At 41.8% G+C, this 13980-nt stretch overlaps 1 protein-coding gene across 1 annotated transcript; it reads right to left on the bottom strand.

The window, feature by feature from the left end:
- Nucleotides 1-50: 50 nt before the first annotated feature.
- On the bottom strand, nt 51-2172 carry mrps17 (mitochondrial ribosomal protein S17). Its single transcript, XM_071902874.2, has 3 exons — nt 2079-2172; nt 1507-1650; nt 51-784 (listed from the first exon to the last, which is right to left on the bottom strand). The coding sequence occupies exons 2-3, from the start codon at nt 1627-1629 to the stop codon at nt 488-490; spliced, it is 420 nt and encodes a 139-aa protein (XP_071758975.1). The 5' UTR covers nt 1630-1650; nt 2079-2172; the 3' UTR covers nt 51-487.
- Nucleotides 2173-13980: the final 11808 nt, after the last annotated feature.

Raw genomic sequence — 13980 nt, 5'->3', positions numbered from 1 at the left:
CAAAAAAAAAAAAAAAAAAATAGCCTAATAATACTTTAAATGTTAGTGAATTAGAGCGAATTTATTGAATATACATACACTGGCTAACGATATTCCCAAGGAACTGACCAATGAATGATAAAGGGGCTTTTACATTATGCACCTTGCATACTTAAGCAACCATAAAGGACTGGACAGTGAAAATCATTTTTTAAATAAATGAGTATGTAATGCATTTCAAATACATATATTTGATCTGACTGTAAACATGTTTTCTGTGGACCATGGATTGGTAGGTGTGAATATGACAGAGTAGCTACTTAACAAGCTTTTCTCTTTGTCATTTTATTGTAAATTCCTCAGAAATGTGTCTTCAATTCCACTACCTGAGAAAAAATTTCAGTGTGTATCCTTGTACATTCCTATGTATATTAACACCTGAAACATAGACTTAATTGCAGAGTGACAAACATTATTACATACAATAATTAAGTTTTGTAACATGGGGTCAGGGTGTTTGTGCCGGCGAGGCGGAGATATTCAGCTGCTGTAGTTTCTCTGCTAACGTTGTCTGCTCTTCCAGGCTGTGTGCAGAGTCGGTCAGAGGCTCCAGAAACTCAGTTCCTTCAACTTTCTTTCCTGTCAGCGGGTCAACCACCCGGCCGACTTTATACACGATCTCAGCCAGTTCGTGCTTCACGTGTTTGGACCTGGGCTCAGGCAGGGCCTTGAGAAGAACTATATCTCCCACAGTGCACTGCTGCAGAGCATCGTGGGCAAAGTAGGTCTTCCTCTTGTTGTAGTACTGTGGGGAAGAAACGACAACAGTTGCTAGCATTAGACTTTTTTTAAAGACTTGGTCAATGTGCAGAAATAAAACATCTCCATTAGAGCTGGAACAGTCTTTTGTCAAAACGTCCATTTGGTGTGTGTTCCTTGGTTTGGACACAACTGATAGGGGAATTTGTTTTACACATGGAGGCTACTGACTTGAAGATCAATAGTAAGCAAATTAATTAGTTGTGTGCCATTAATTTAAGTCTGATTGTGCAGCAAGGACATCGGTAGCAGTTTCACAACTGTGTATCACACTTCATCATTACTTATGCATGTAGTGTATAGTATATTTACTTTGCTACTAAGATCGCTTGTGCCATCTAAAAATACACCATGAGTTTACCATAATCCATAGCAAGTTAAATAAATACCAATCAGCAATGGCAAGTATTCTCTTATGGCCTAAGATATACTCATTCACTTTCTTAATTTCCTCTCACTGTCGGGTTTTTCACTCTCTGGCAGTGAGAGGATATTAAGAAACTGAATGAGTATACACCAGAAAAACCCATCGGAGCTCTTGTGGGTGATTCATGTTTTTCATGTTTGAGGATGTAATAGCAGGTGAATAGAATATGGAAATACACTGACTGGTTTCTACAATCGCATTTTTGTTTTTTTCTCATTTGGAAAGTACACAACGTCCCATGTCATCTCAGCAGCGAGCTGACTGACACCGTCTCAGTTTACCTTGAGCAGGTAGGGGTCCAGCACCAGCCTGGTGACTCGCACTTTGGCAGTCTTCACCATCTTGGTCCCTGTCACCCTGCCGATGATCCATTTGGCATGAACTGACGCCTGCTTCACCGACATCCTGGAATGGTCTATTCAAGCCTAGGGTACATAAAACACATAAAACCAGGATTTATCAATGCAATCTGACAGTGACTGTGTTCATTATTTGGGTTTAGCATTTCTGTCTGACCAGATGATGACCGGTTGACAGCTCAGTCCCTCTTTGATTGTGGTTATAAAGTCTAGAAATTGGCCTGTACCACATCTTATTTAACTGTACTTTAATTGACTCAGTGGCGAAAGATAACAACGCTCAAAAAAAGTTAAAAGATGACGTTTAAAACCTGCAGAGTAAAACCCTGATCTGGGAGCAGCCAGCCGCAGCCCACTAGCCTAGCTGCAGCTAACGTTAGCTTTAACTAATTCATTGTCACGTTCATTCATCAGCAGGAAATACCAGCGACGCCAACTTTATTGAAACAAATTAACTTACGTCAATGGTGCGATTTAAAGAACCAACATCTTACCGAGACTATTTTAAAGGAATAATTTTAGAAGGTCACAAACTCTTCAGCGTGAATGCTCCTCCATGCCTGTCCGGCTTGGCTTGTTTTGATGACGTAAATACTACGGCTAGTAAAGAGGGACAGACTGTGTGACATTTGAAGCTTGTGACAGACCTATAAGCATAGACCGTAAAAACCATAACACTGTGTTATAGCTGGTAATTAGTAGGCTACTGAGAATGTGACTTTGCCACCATTAAAATCAGAAACTATCAAAGTGGTAGGCTACATTTATGGAGGTAAAATGCTGATATAAACAATGTGATATTGTTGTTCATTCATTCATAACTGTAAATTCCTTAAACCACAACCACTAGTATTGTCTTTCAAGAATGACTTGAGTCTAGTTGTCCATGGTATGCATAATGAGTAAGCAAGCCCAAAACCTATTGTCTCCATTAGCCATTGGAACCCCTTCATTTGTAATTTGATTATATTACATTTCTAATTTTTTTCTTGCACTTGAACATTCACTTTTATGTAAGTTTACATTAGGGTACTCAATAGAAATATGCTAATTGCATTTTTTTGTATGCGTTTTTTATAGCCTATTGTAATTGAGAAAGTTGCAGAATAATAATTTTGCTAAGTTTCAAACCTGTCTATTAAAAGTCAGTCATAACTATGTCATTAAATAGGTCTGAAGCCTTTCAGTATGTAGTTGAATACTTTCATTTATTGAAGTTAGCTGTCACGTTTAGATCTGTTATCCCTGCTCCCAGACAGGTTTAAGGTAGAGCTGTGGCAGCAGAACGGAGGTCAGGAGGATCTCACCTGAAAGACATTAATAAAGACATAATCTACTTTCACACAGCAGGAAGTGATGCAGGACCGGGGGGCAACTCAGTTTATAACAGCTGATTGAAAGTATGTGGTTAAATAATAGCCCAACTGGTAGATGATGATGATGATGATGGAAAAAACACAGAGATGTTGTTGAGTAAGTCATGGATAGCCCAGGTTTGCTCTACTATTGTTGAGCCAAGCCAAGTCAAGCTTTCTATTCTGTTCTATTCTATTCTCTCTTCCCTTTCCCCTAAGAAAATGAAATTTCCATTTTGACCACTAGAGAGTAGTAGAGAGTCACCGCTTCCTAAACATGGAGAGAAAACCTCAAAGTACTGTAAGATGAGATAAGATGAAACATTAATGTTCCTCATGGGGAAAATGGATTGATTACATACAAAATCAAACCATCACTTTCAACAGTAGAACATGCTGAGCAGACTGTATGAATGAACAGTAGGAGTAACAGTATGGATTACAGCATTATTAGGGTGTGAAAAATAACAACAGAAGAACTTATTGAGACAAATAAAGAGTGGATGCAGAATATGTACGATAGGAAAAAAGTAGAAAGTAGAAAAAGTATGTATGTATGTAATATTCAGTACATATATATATATGATGAAGATGATATGCAAACTGTGCATTGTATTCTCTTTAACAAAGGGCCATACTTATGTTCAGAAAGTGTCTAGATGTATAGATATGCATAGTAAAATAAAATATATATACACATTGGCAATATATTAACTTTACAGAGAGAGAAAGCATACAGAATGTGCCGATGTAGATGTGTACATTGTGAGTTGTCGACTTATCTACAGTCCTGATGGAGGCACCACATGTACAAATGGCATTACGCAAAGCACATATGCATTGTTGTCTGTTCTCAATAACACTTATCAGAACACAGATGGAGGTAACATACATGGCATGTGTATAGCGTGCAGAAAAATGTCATGTGTCATGTGCAGAAAATGTCATATGTGCCGACTCACATGCAGAGAATGTACATGAAAACAGTGCAAGGCAATGTCGTATAGATTAGTGCAGAGCATAGGAATGTGAAACGCAATCCAGGGTCGGTGGAAGAGACGGTGCAGTCACCCTGCTTCAGCACCCTGCTTCAGCACCCTGCTAGTCGGCTGAAGATGGGACTGTTGGGGCAGGAAGTATTGTACAGTGCGATGGCTGTTGGCACAACACAGCGTCTACAGAACCAGCCTTTTAAACCAGTTTGTAAATCCTCCTGATATAACACAAATGTTTTGTAGAACATGTTGAGTAGTTTGTGGAATACATTGAAAAACCCGAGGCTCCCTCACACACAGAAAAATAAAGGTGCAAACTGGCACTGAAAATGGTTCTTCAGAGTGAAGCCATAGAAGAACTGGTTCTACAATGAAGGTTTTTTAAAGAACCATTTCTGCACTACTTTGCTTGGACACCTGCACTGTGTTTTTGTTTATCTGCCCTTGTGTAGCCTCATTTGCAAATGCACAATATATACTATGGAGGGGTTTGGTTATTTTCCACATTTATGCCATCACCCACCATCCAACAGCTAAGAATTAAGAACCTTTTAACATCCCAAAGAACCATATATGGTAAAGTATGGTAAAATATCTATGGTAAAAGGTTCTTCGTGGAACAAGAAATGGTTCTTTTATGGCATCACTCTGAAGAACCATTTTCCGTTCCAGTTGGCACCTTTATTTTTCTGTCTGCAGAAGAACAGCTGCTCTGCTCTCTTGTCCGGTGCCTCTGTGTTATCAGCCCTGGGCAGTTTTTTGTTGATATGATATGAACCCTCAGGTACACGTGGGACCGCACCATCTCCACCTCCTCACCCCGGACGGTGACAGGTGTCAGTGAATTCTTCTTCTGGGCCGTCGGAAATCCACAGCTCAGCTCCCCTGTCTTACTGACGCTGAGCTGCAGATGGTTCCTCTCACAGCACCCGATGAAATGAAATGAGACAGAAACATGTGAGAGGCTTAGAAAACATGTCATCATCTGTCATCCTAAAAGAGGAAGATGAAAAATCAAGATGACAAGCAATGACACAAAACTCATAATGCTGTAAAAAGAACAAAATGCACAAACAACAAGTTCGCCAAACAAAATAAATTAGAGTGTGGTCATGAGCGGGAATGTGTGAGTGACAGAACTTGTCCTGTTACTGTTGAATCATCTATAAGCACACAGATGTGAGAGAGAACGTGGGTAGAGGATTCAAACCTAAGGGACAGCATGTGTTACTGTCACTGCTGCATTACATTCTTGTGTCCATGCTATTGATACCTTTACGTCAGAATATTGTAAAAGGGACACAAAATGAACATCGATGCCCATAATCTATCAGCCACTTGGCAATGATAGGAGCTCTTTCTGATTTCCACTGAGGCAGAAGTGAGGGCCTGAAAGGGAGGAGAGGTTTTACATAAATGTATGCATAACACAGAGTAAACAGTCCTGTCCCTGAGTGGGACTTGGCTGCGGGTCAGAACCAACCACAGGCAGACCAATCTGGTCTTAATCAGAGCCATGTTGTAGTAAAGCATAGGTCTGGTTCTCTCTGTTTCCCATTTAAGGCAGTGCAGCATTGGTATACCTCTGCCAGAGTCACAGCCGGAGCCAACTGAACAGGCTCCCTCATGCAGGAACACTGAGACAATACACACAGTATCGCACTGTTTTCTCATTGTTTCCTATGGAGGTAGAATTCTATCAATAATAAACATACTGTATATAAAAGTATAGTCCACAAATGTGTGTACCAAGATCCGTAAGTAAAAAACAAACAAACCACAAATGTCTTTTACTATCCACAAAAAACACCTCTCAACTTGTGTTTTGTAAATCGTCATTTGAATAAATGCAAATTGATATTCACAAATGCATGCATATTTGTCAATAAATGTTTTCACTTTTGCAAAAACCTCAAATACAAACATTTTTCCAAATATCTTTCATTTATTTATTTTTTGTTTTATTTGGCAATACACATTCTTAAATCTAAAATTGGCTTACAAAGTGTTGAATCTGCGTTTGTGAACACGTGTGGATCAGCTTGTATTTATCTACAGATTTTTGAGAGAAATATTCCGCTGTTTGGTGAGCTGATTCACACACAAATGCAGCTATAGTTTCCCACCAAACATGTTGTCTGACAAATAATGTGTGACTAAAGTGAAACGGAGCAGCATTCTACAGACATAACCCGCCCGCAACCATAGCCAACATTGTATGAGATATATAGTAACAGGACTATAGAGCATAACATCTGTTCTATTGCACCTTTATTGTGAATGAAGCACAGGAACAGCTTAACTGTAAAGTCTACGTCTTATCAAATGTGGGAGTAAAGCCTACAGACGCAGATCACATGGTATTAATGGCCTGTCTAATATTTACCCAAGGATAACCACACATGCAGCCAATGTTTTTCTATATGAGAAAGCTGACATGGTAAGTTATCGGCTCTGAATCATGCGAAACCACGGCCGCTGTGACATAAGACAGAGGCACGATAGCTCATAGACTATTTGATTACAGTCGTATGTTTTTTATGATAACACAGTGACCTCCCCATCAGCAAGCTTTATATATAAATTCTCAGATTAAAATGCGAGCATTATGTTGGCCTACATCCTCTCTTGTAAACTATTAGTCCCCAGATATTACATTTTTCATTGATTAGACTAGACTTCATTTGACTGATTAGGCTAAATGTGGACCATTGAGCCTAACACTCAGTTCCACTTCCTATGTTGTTTAAAAGCAAGAAGTGTAATCCACAAACTGATGATGGCACTCCTATCCTAACTGAGAAGGCTTTACAGACCCTGAAACACTTGACGTTTACATTATAGTTCATAATTGTTGATTACATACTAGAGAACTAGCTGGTTAATGTTAGGAAACCTGAATGGTTTGGCATGTATCTGCCAGATTTTCTTTTCAGTTGGCCCATTTGAACCCCAGTATTTTGTGTTGGGCAAAGGATTACTTTGGGACCCAATCCATGAAATTCAATTCAAGATCAGTCATTGTTTGACAGATTTGATCCTAAAAAACAGGTCTAATAGATATGATAGAGCCTTGCCCGACTTATTCATTCATTTCTTCAGCTGATAAACCTATTTGTTCCAACGCCTTGGTACGGCAGTCAGTGAAAACGGCGAGGTGCCACCGCTGCGTCAGTCAGTCTCCGCTTCATTCAACCTCCGAACCTGCAGGTTAAAAGTTGAATGCGACAGATAGCACAGCAGCGGCGGCGAGCAGCGGAGGAAGGGCGAGGCATGGCGGACAGGAAATAGCCCAGCAGCGCTAACATTCATGGTCGGTGTGAAAGGGCAGTGAGTCATACGGAATGGCAGGCTAATGTGTGTTTGTTTTCACGGTGGATTGACTGCAGGGTTAATGAATGTGTTCCCCTCATGGGCCGCAGCCCCAATTTAAACAGAGCTGGTGATGATTAGAGAGATGGTTATCCTCGGGGCCCGGTCGCCGCGCAAGAACAAGGCCGGGGCCCGCTGCACTCCGTCTCCGTCTCTGACTATCTGTCCTCCTCTTCTCTCTCATGTCTTTCATTCCCCTCATTACTGTTACAGTTAAGGTGTTGGTTTAACCTCAGTCAGTAATGCCGAGACTTTGAGACAAGGAGCTGTGGCACGTGGCGGTGTGGGGAGAGAGTTTCTTCTTACATTCAAACACAAGATGACAAAGTGACACAGATACACTGAGCAATTAGGCTTTTTGTCTGAACAGAGAGAGTTCACACAGCTAAAGCAACATATTCAGAGCTTGAATGATTAGTTGTTTTGTTGTATGGGTTTGATTATATTGTTCTGTACTATATAGGCCTCTATCTGCAGTATAGGCTATATGCAGTTAGAGCTGGGCGATATTGACAAAATCAAATATCACAATATTTTAGACCGAATACGTGTACCACTTATGTGCCAGTACCAGTACATGTATAGTTGGCCACAGAGACACACACACACACACAGAGAGCTAGAATCGCCCTAGCAACCACCTAGTACACCCTAGCAACCACCTAGTACACCCTTGCAACCACCCAGAACACCCTAGCAACCACCTAGAAACACCCTATCAACCACATAGAAACACCCTTGCAACCACCTAGTACACCCTAGCAACCACATAGAACACCGTGGCAACCAACTTGAAACACCCTAGCAACTACCTAGAAACATCCTAGCAACCACCTAGAACACCCTAGTAACCAACTTGAAACACCATAGCAACCACCTAGTACACCCTAGCAACCACCTAGAACACCTTAGCAACCACCTAGAAGCACCCTAGCAACCACCTACTACGCCCTAGTAACCACCTAGCACACCCTAGCAACCACCTAGAAACACCCTAGCAACCACCTAGTGCACCCTAGCAACCACCTAGTACGCCCTAGCAACCACCTTGAAACACCCTAGCAACCACCTAGAACAACCTTGCAACCAACTTGAAACACCATAGCAACCACATAGAAGCGCCCTAGCAACCACCTAGTGCACCCTAGCAACCACCTAGAAGCGCCCTAGCAACCACCTAGTACACCCTTGCAACCACCTAGAAACACCCTATCAACCACCTACTACACCCTAGCAACCACCTACTACACCCTAGCAACTACCTACAAAGGCCCTAGCAACCACCTAGAAACACCCTAGCAACCACCTAGTACACCCTAGCAACCACCAAGAACACCCTAGCAACCACTTGAAACACCCTAGAAACTACCTAGAAACACCCTAGCAACCACCTAGAACACCCTAGCAACCAATTTGAAACACCATAGCAACCACCTAGAAGCACCGTAGCAACCACCTAGAAACACCCTAGAAACCACCTAGTCCACCCTAGCAACCACCTAGAAACACCTTAGCAACCACCTAGAAACACCCTAGCAACCACCTACAACCACCTAGATATATCCTAGCAACCGGTACTCTACAGCAAGCCCACGCATTTTCTCCAGGAAATGTATTCTAGTACAATAACCAAAATCCCAGATTATATCTAGTCTCATATCACAATATCGATATTATACGACATATCGCCCAGCCCTAGCACTTACCTGTATGGTTCTGTGTTATCTGTCTCACACTAGGCGCTTTACAAACTGCCCAATCTGATTGATGGATACATTAAAGGAAACCTAATGATGGAATAATGGGAACGTTAAATGTCCTCTCCTAAATGGGGCGACCACTCCTACCTCACCCAGCATTTCATTGGTCTAGAGGTCAGTATTAATTCAACTGCCGCTGAGTTCCATTCCTCAATGCTGACCCTGTCACAACACGACACCCTGTCTTTTCCTTGGCTCTCACACTCCACTTCCGTCATATGGAGTGTTACAAAGTACAGTTGGAGTATGCGCTCACTCTCCTGCCTCTAACAACACTTGTTGCCGCAGCTAATGATAATAATTAAAAGCGACTGTTTTAACCATATTTTGCATATGAGGCGAATGTGTCACTGCGCTGTGTTTATGCTGGTGCACACAGGTCTGCATCTGTACCCTGACAGACGTGAAGCTAATATGTCAACATGGGTCCTTCTGGGAGAGGGGCATAAATCATCTAGTATTTGCCCAAATAATAACCAACTCATCTGGATCACATGCTGAGAAAGAACGGCACTCTCTCTCTCGCTCTCCATCCTATAGACCCTGTGGCTGGATTATGGGTATTTTCCTCTGAGAAATGCTAATGTCATATTTATGAATGCTGTGGAATGCAATATGTACAGTGGGAGAAGAGGGCCTGTCATGTCAGTTGTACTTGTGTTGGCTGCTGGCACTGCAGATTTTTGTGTATTGTGTTCTGTTATTACTGCTGCTGCATTTGTCTGTGTATCCGTATGTGTGTGTGTGTGTGTGTGTCTGAGTTGTCAAAGATCCTGTACTACTGGGGCCCCTTGAAGTAGGGATGAGGTCCCCTTCTGCAGAACCAGCAAGGGTAATGTATAGCCATAAGGGCCACCAGGTTAAAGGAACAGCTCAGGCAGGGACCGACCAGATACAGAGAATGGCCAGAGCGTACAGTATGTCAGTACAGGGGAATGGAGGAAAGCTCAGAAAAGGCCAAGAAAGAGAAAGGATTTTTATTTGTTCTTATGAACAAAAAGGGGGAATTTGTGGAATAATTCTACATAGTATACCATGATTTAAAGTGATGATTTAAATCATAAAGTTCTGCTTTTAGGACCCCATGGTTTAATGTAACATGATGAATGGGAGACTTGCCCTTTCCTTCATTCTCCTTCTTCTCTATAATCACTAGTTCTGTCCCTGACCTGATGTTTCCCTGATGTTTCCCACTTTCTCTCGCTATCTTTGTGTGGTCTACATCGAAAAGTCTCCTTCTTTCTTATTCAAACCCAGGGTCAACTTTACCTGCAGGAATGTCTCTTTGGCAAACAACATGAAAAGAGTCAAATCTGTGTATAGTCAAATCTATTTGTATGCATATATGCAGGCTACATGCTTCATATACCTTGACAAATGCATTCAAATCTGGGCCGAGCGGAAGGTGTGATGGACAGTGAAGCAGCCGAGTCATGTTACCCATGTAGCGGTGTCAGATTCATGTTCTGTGCCACATGTTCTAGCACAAATGCACGTTACAGCGTTAACGCAGGTCATAGGTAACAATGTGGTATCACTTTGGTTAATGTGCTGTAAATTAACGATCCACGTCGGGAGGGATTCTGCGATATTCCCCGGGCAGTGACATCATCTCTTCCCGTCTCCGCTGCCAGCCCCCTGACCTTGTGCAGCGAGTGTTGTAAGAGAATACTCCCTCCAAATGGAGCGTCACACACTCGGCCCTCCCCACGATTCATAATGGGACTTTGTGGGTTGTTAAAGTGACTGATATCCTTGTCGATACCTGCGCTAGAAACGCGGGAGGTATTCCTGTTAGAGCTGTGGAGGGCAGAGCGTGTGAAGCAAACCTGTTATCGCGAATCCCTCTGCTGCAAGATGTGGTGCTGACAATATGGCTTACATTTAGGATTCACAACACATGTTCGAACACTCCTATTGGGTTTATCAAGATGCTGGATTTACGCTGGTGTCTTTTTTTCCCTGCAACGTATACCTTTGCACAATATATAGTGTGACACAGAAACTAAAATAAACACTTCTATGATCGGTTTCAAAAGCTGTAGTTTAACTTTAGGTAGATATACTGCATTTGCTGTCAAAAGGAACTATACAAAAAGATTATTCTTTATTTTACATCAGAAATAACCAGTGCACAGAGTTCCTGTTGTGCCTCATTTAGTATAAATTGAATTGTTATGAGGTCATATGATAACTGTTCATGCTACAGCCATGCCACTTTCCTGATGAATTAATGATGGTCTCTTACTGTCTCTCTCTCTCTCTCTCTCTCTCTCTCTCTCACACACACACACACACACACATACATATCACGTAATGGTCCAGTGTTGGCTCCAGCGAGTTGGGAGCAGAGACAGTGAGACAGACAGACAGACAGTAGATAGTAGATGTTGGTGGGGGGGGTTTCTGGACCCTCAGACCTCAGACAACCAGGCCTCGGACCAGAGAATTACCTCAGTCATGACACACACAACGTGACTCTGATAATGCAGATCAGGCTGGTATGGAAACCTTGATTCAAATTGGAATCAGCACACCAGACTTGCTAGGGTAGCTTTACTGAGGCATATAGTAGCGTTAGTGTGACATACAGAACAGATACACATTTATGTTTATGTTTGTTTGTTTGAGGATCAATCAATAGTCATTAGTATGTATATGATGTAGTAAACAATGTATATGAAGTATGTATATGACCTAGTATAGGATGTATATAATGTGTATGTATGTAGTATGTATATGTATGATGTAGTGTGGTATATGACATGTATGTGATGGTATGTAAAGCCCTTTGAGACCTGACTGTGATAAAGGACTATATAAATAAACAAGACTAATCAGACTGAATCCTTATTCTGAATCACTGGGAATCCCAGCCATGACCATGTGAATCAGTATCAGTCCTTGCACTGACAGAGAAAGTATGATTGAATTAAACAGTGATGGAGGCAGAAAACCTCGGACATTTCCCACAGTGCAGTGAGGTCATCCGCAGATAATGGAGCTGCGAGGCTGCAGCTCTATCTCTGAACACTTGATGAAAACTTGAAGCTTGAAGTCTCCACTGACTCGTTTACTCTTCGAACATCAGTTTAAAAAAAAAAAAAAAACTCTAATGGAACAAACATTACACAGGCAACCTTCGACCTGGATGAGTAATGATTGCTGCAGCAACTATTAGAAAGGCGATATGTCATCATGGAGTGCCAGCAGCTGGGTCGTGTCGACAGTTGTTTCACATTGTGGGGCAGAAACACAGAGAACTGGCACACATCAGACATCAAGCCACGATTGTAACGACTTCGTTGTCTGATTTGGAGTAAATGTGTACACAAATGATATGGTTAAACATGAATCAAATCCGGAGCAATTCACTGGCCAGGTTGAACGGAAGTTTTGTGTTGGGGATGTGCAACATCGGAGGTTATGTGCTGTAATGGCGGCATAAATCTCTCCGTTTTTGGCCATGGTCTCCAAATGTGACACACGATTTGTCTGGAAATTGGGAAATTGTCCAGAGGCACTTTGTGCTCTATTTGTGGGAACAATTCTGATAATCTGCAGGAAATGTTGGCTCTCAATGTGTCTTCATGTCAGGCCCATTCTTTATATTCAGTGTTTGAGAAATCACCACATCATTGGTTTATTTTACAGTATTTCTACCACTGGTGGAGAGGTGTGTAGTGGCAGACTATCCAGGCAGAGTTTAATCTACCATAAAGCATAACTGACAATAAACAACCGGCCTGGTCACTATGACAATGACTTACTGGAAGATATGAATTTTTGTGAAGACTCTGTAATAATTCTGTAAAAGTAAGGCACCAGTGAGCGCAGCCAGACTGGATATCACAAGACAAGATGAGACAAAAAGAAATGACACATCATCTTAGTGTAGTAATACATCAGGCAGTTATTTCACCAATGCTCCCAGCAACAAGAAACTAACCGAGCCACACAAGGTCAAAAAACTATTCAAATGTCTCCAGGAAACAAGATTTTCCTTTGTGATTAATGCAACAATAGTGAAGCATCTCCATAGCTACTGTTGCCCAACAGAATTGCCCCAAAACAGTTGCCCTTGAGTATGACTGCCTTCATGTTGCGAGGAGTATTATGTCAAATATCTGCTTCCAACCAGTGAAGGCATTCAGTCCCTCTCTATGATTAATGGTTTTGCCACACCAGACTGCCCAGATAGTCTATAAAAAGATTACAGTAACTTAATTCGTTTTTTTTTCTCTCTTGCTTCTAAGAAACACCCATCAGCGCTGTTCATAGTTTCAGCATTTAGGTCACAGTTTCAGCTGCCAAAGCGTCTAAACTCAATATTTATATCACGGCTGTCTGATTGTGCCTGATTCTATGTATGGTCAGGAGAGGGGAACGTGCTGCAGGTATGCGCCACAAGCAGAGCTGATTAATGCTGCTGCCAAGGGCTTGAGTGACAGCTCAGTCAAACTGTCCGACGTCTTTCTCTCCTCCTCCCTCTCTTTCGCTCTTTCAACCTCTCCAGCTTTCCTTCTCTCTCTCTCTCTTTTACTCTTTTCCTCCCTCCCTCACTCTCTCTCTCTCTCTCTCTCTCTCTCTCTCTCTCTTGGGAATGATTAAATTCTCTTGTTGTGTTTGGGCGGCGATTCAAGGATCAGACACTGTACGGTCATAGCTGTGGCATGCACTGGCAACACACACACAATCAACACTCACACTCACACACACACACATACACACACTGCAGCAATGTACAGACATTCATGCACAGAAGATATGTGAGCTTTATGTTTATGTTCCCAGTCTCATGTAGTCCAGGTCTATCTTGCTCTATAGTTACAGTTTAGCCTCCAACCATATAAATTTTAATAGCTGCATTAAATCATTTGATAACCATGAATCTAGTCTGGTAAGTACTAGCTT

Source organism: Centroberyx gerrardi, chromosome 11 (genome assembly GCF_048128805.1).
Source record: "Centroberyx gerrardi isolate f3 chromosome 11, fCenGer3.hap1.cur.20231027, whole genome shotgun sequence".
Classification (NCBI taxonomy): domain Eukaryota; kingdom Metazoa; phylum Chordata; class Actinopteri; order Beryciformes; family Berycidae; genus Centroberyx; species Centroberyx gerrardi.
The sequence above is the reverse complement of the archived record's forward strand: the minus strand, read 5'-3'. Positions and strand labels throughout refer to the sequence as shown.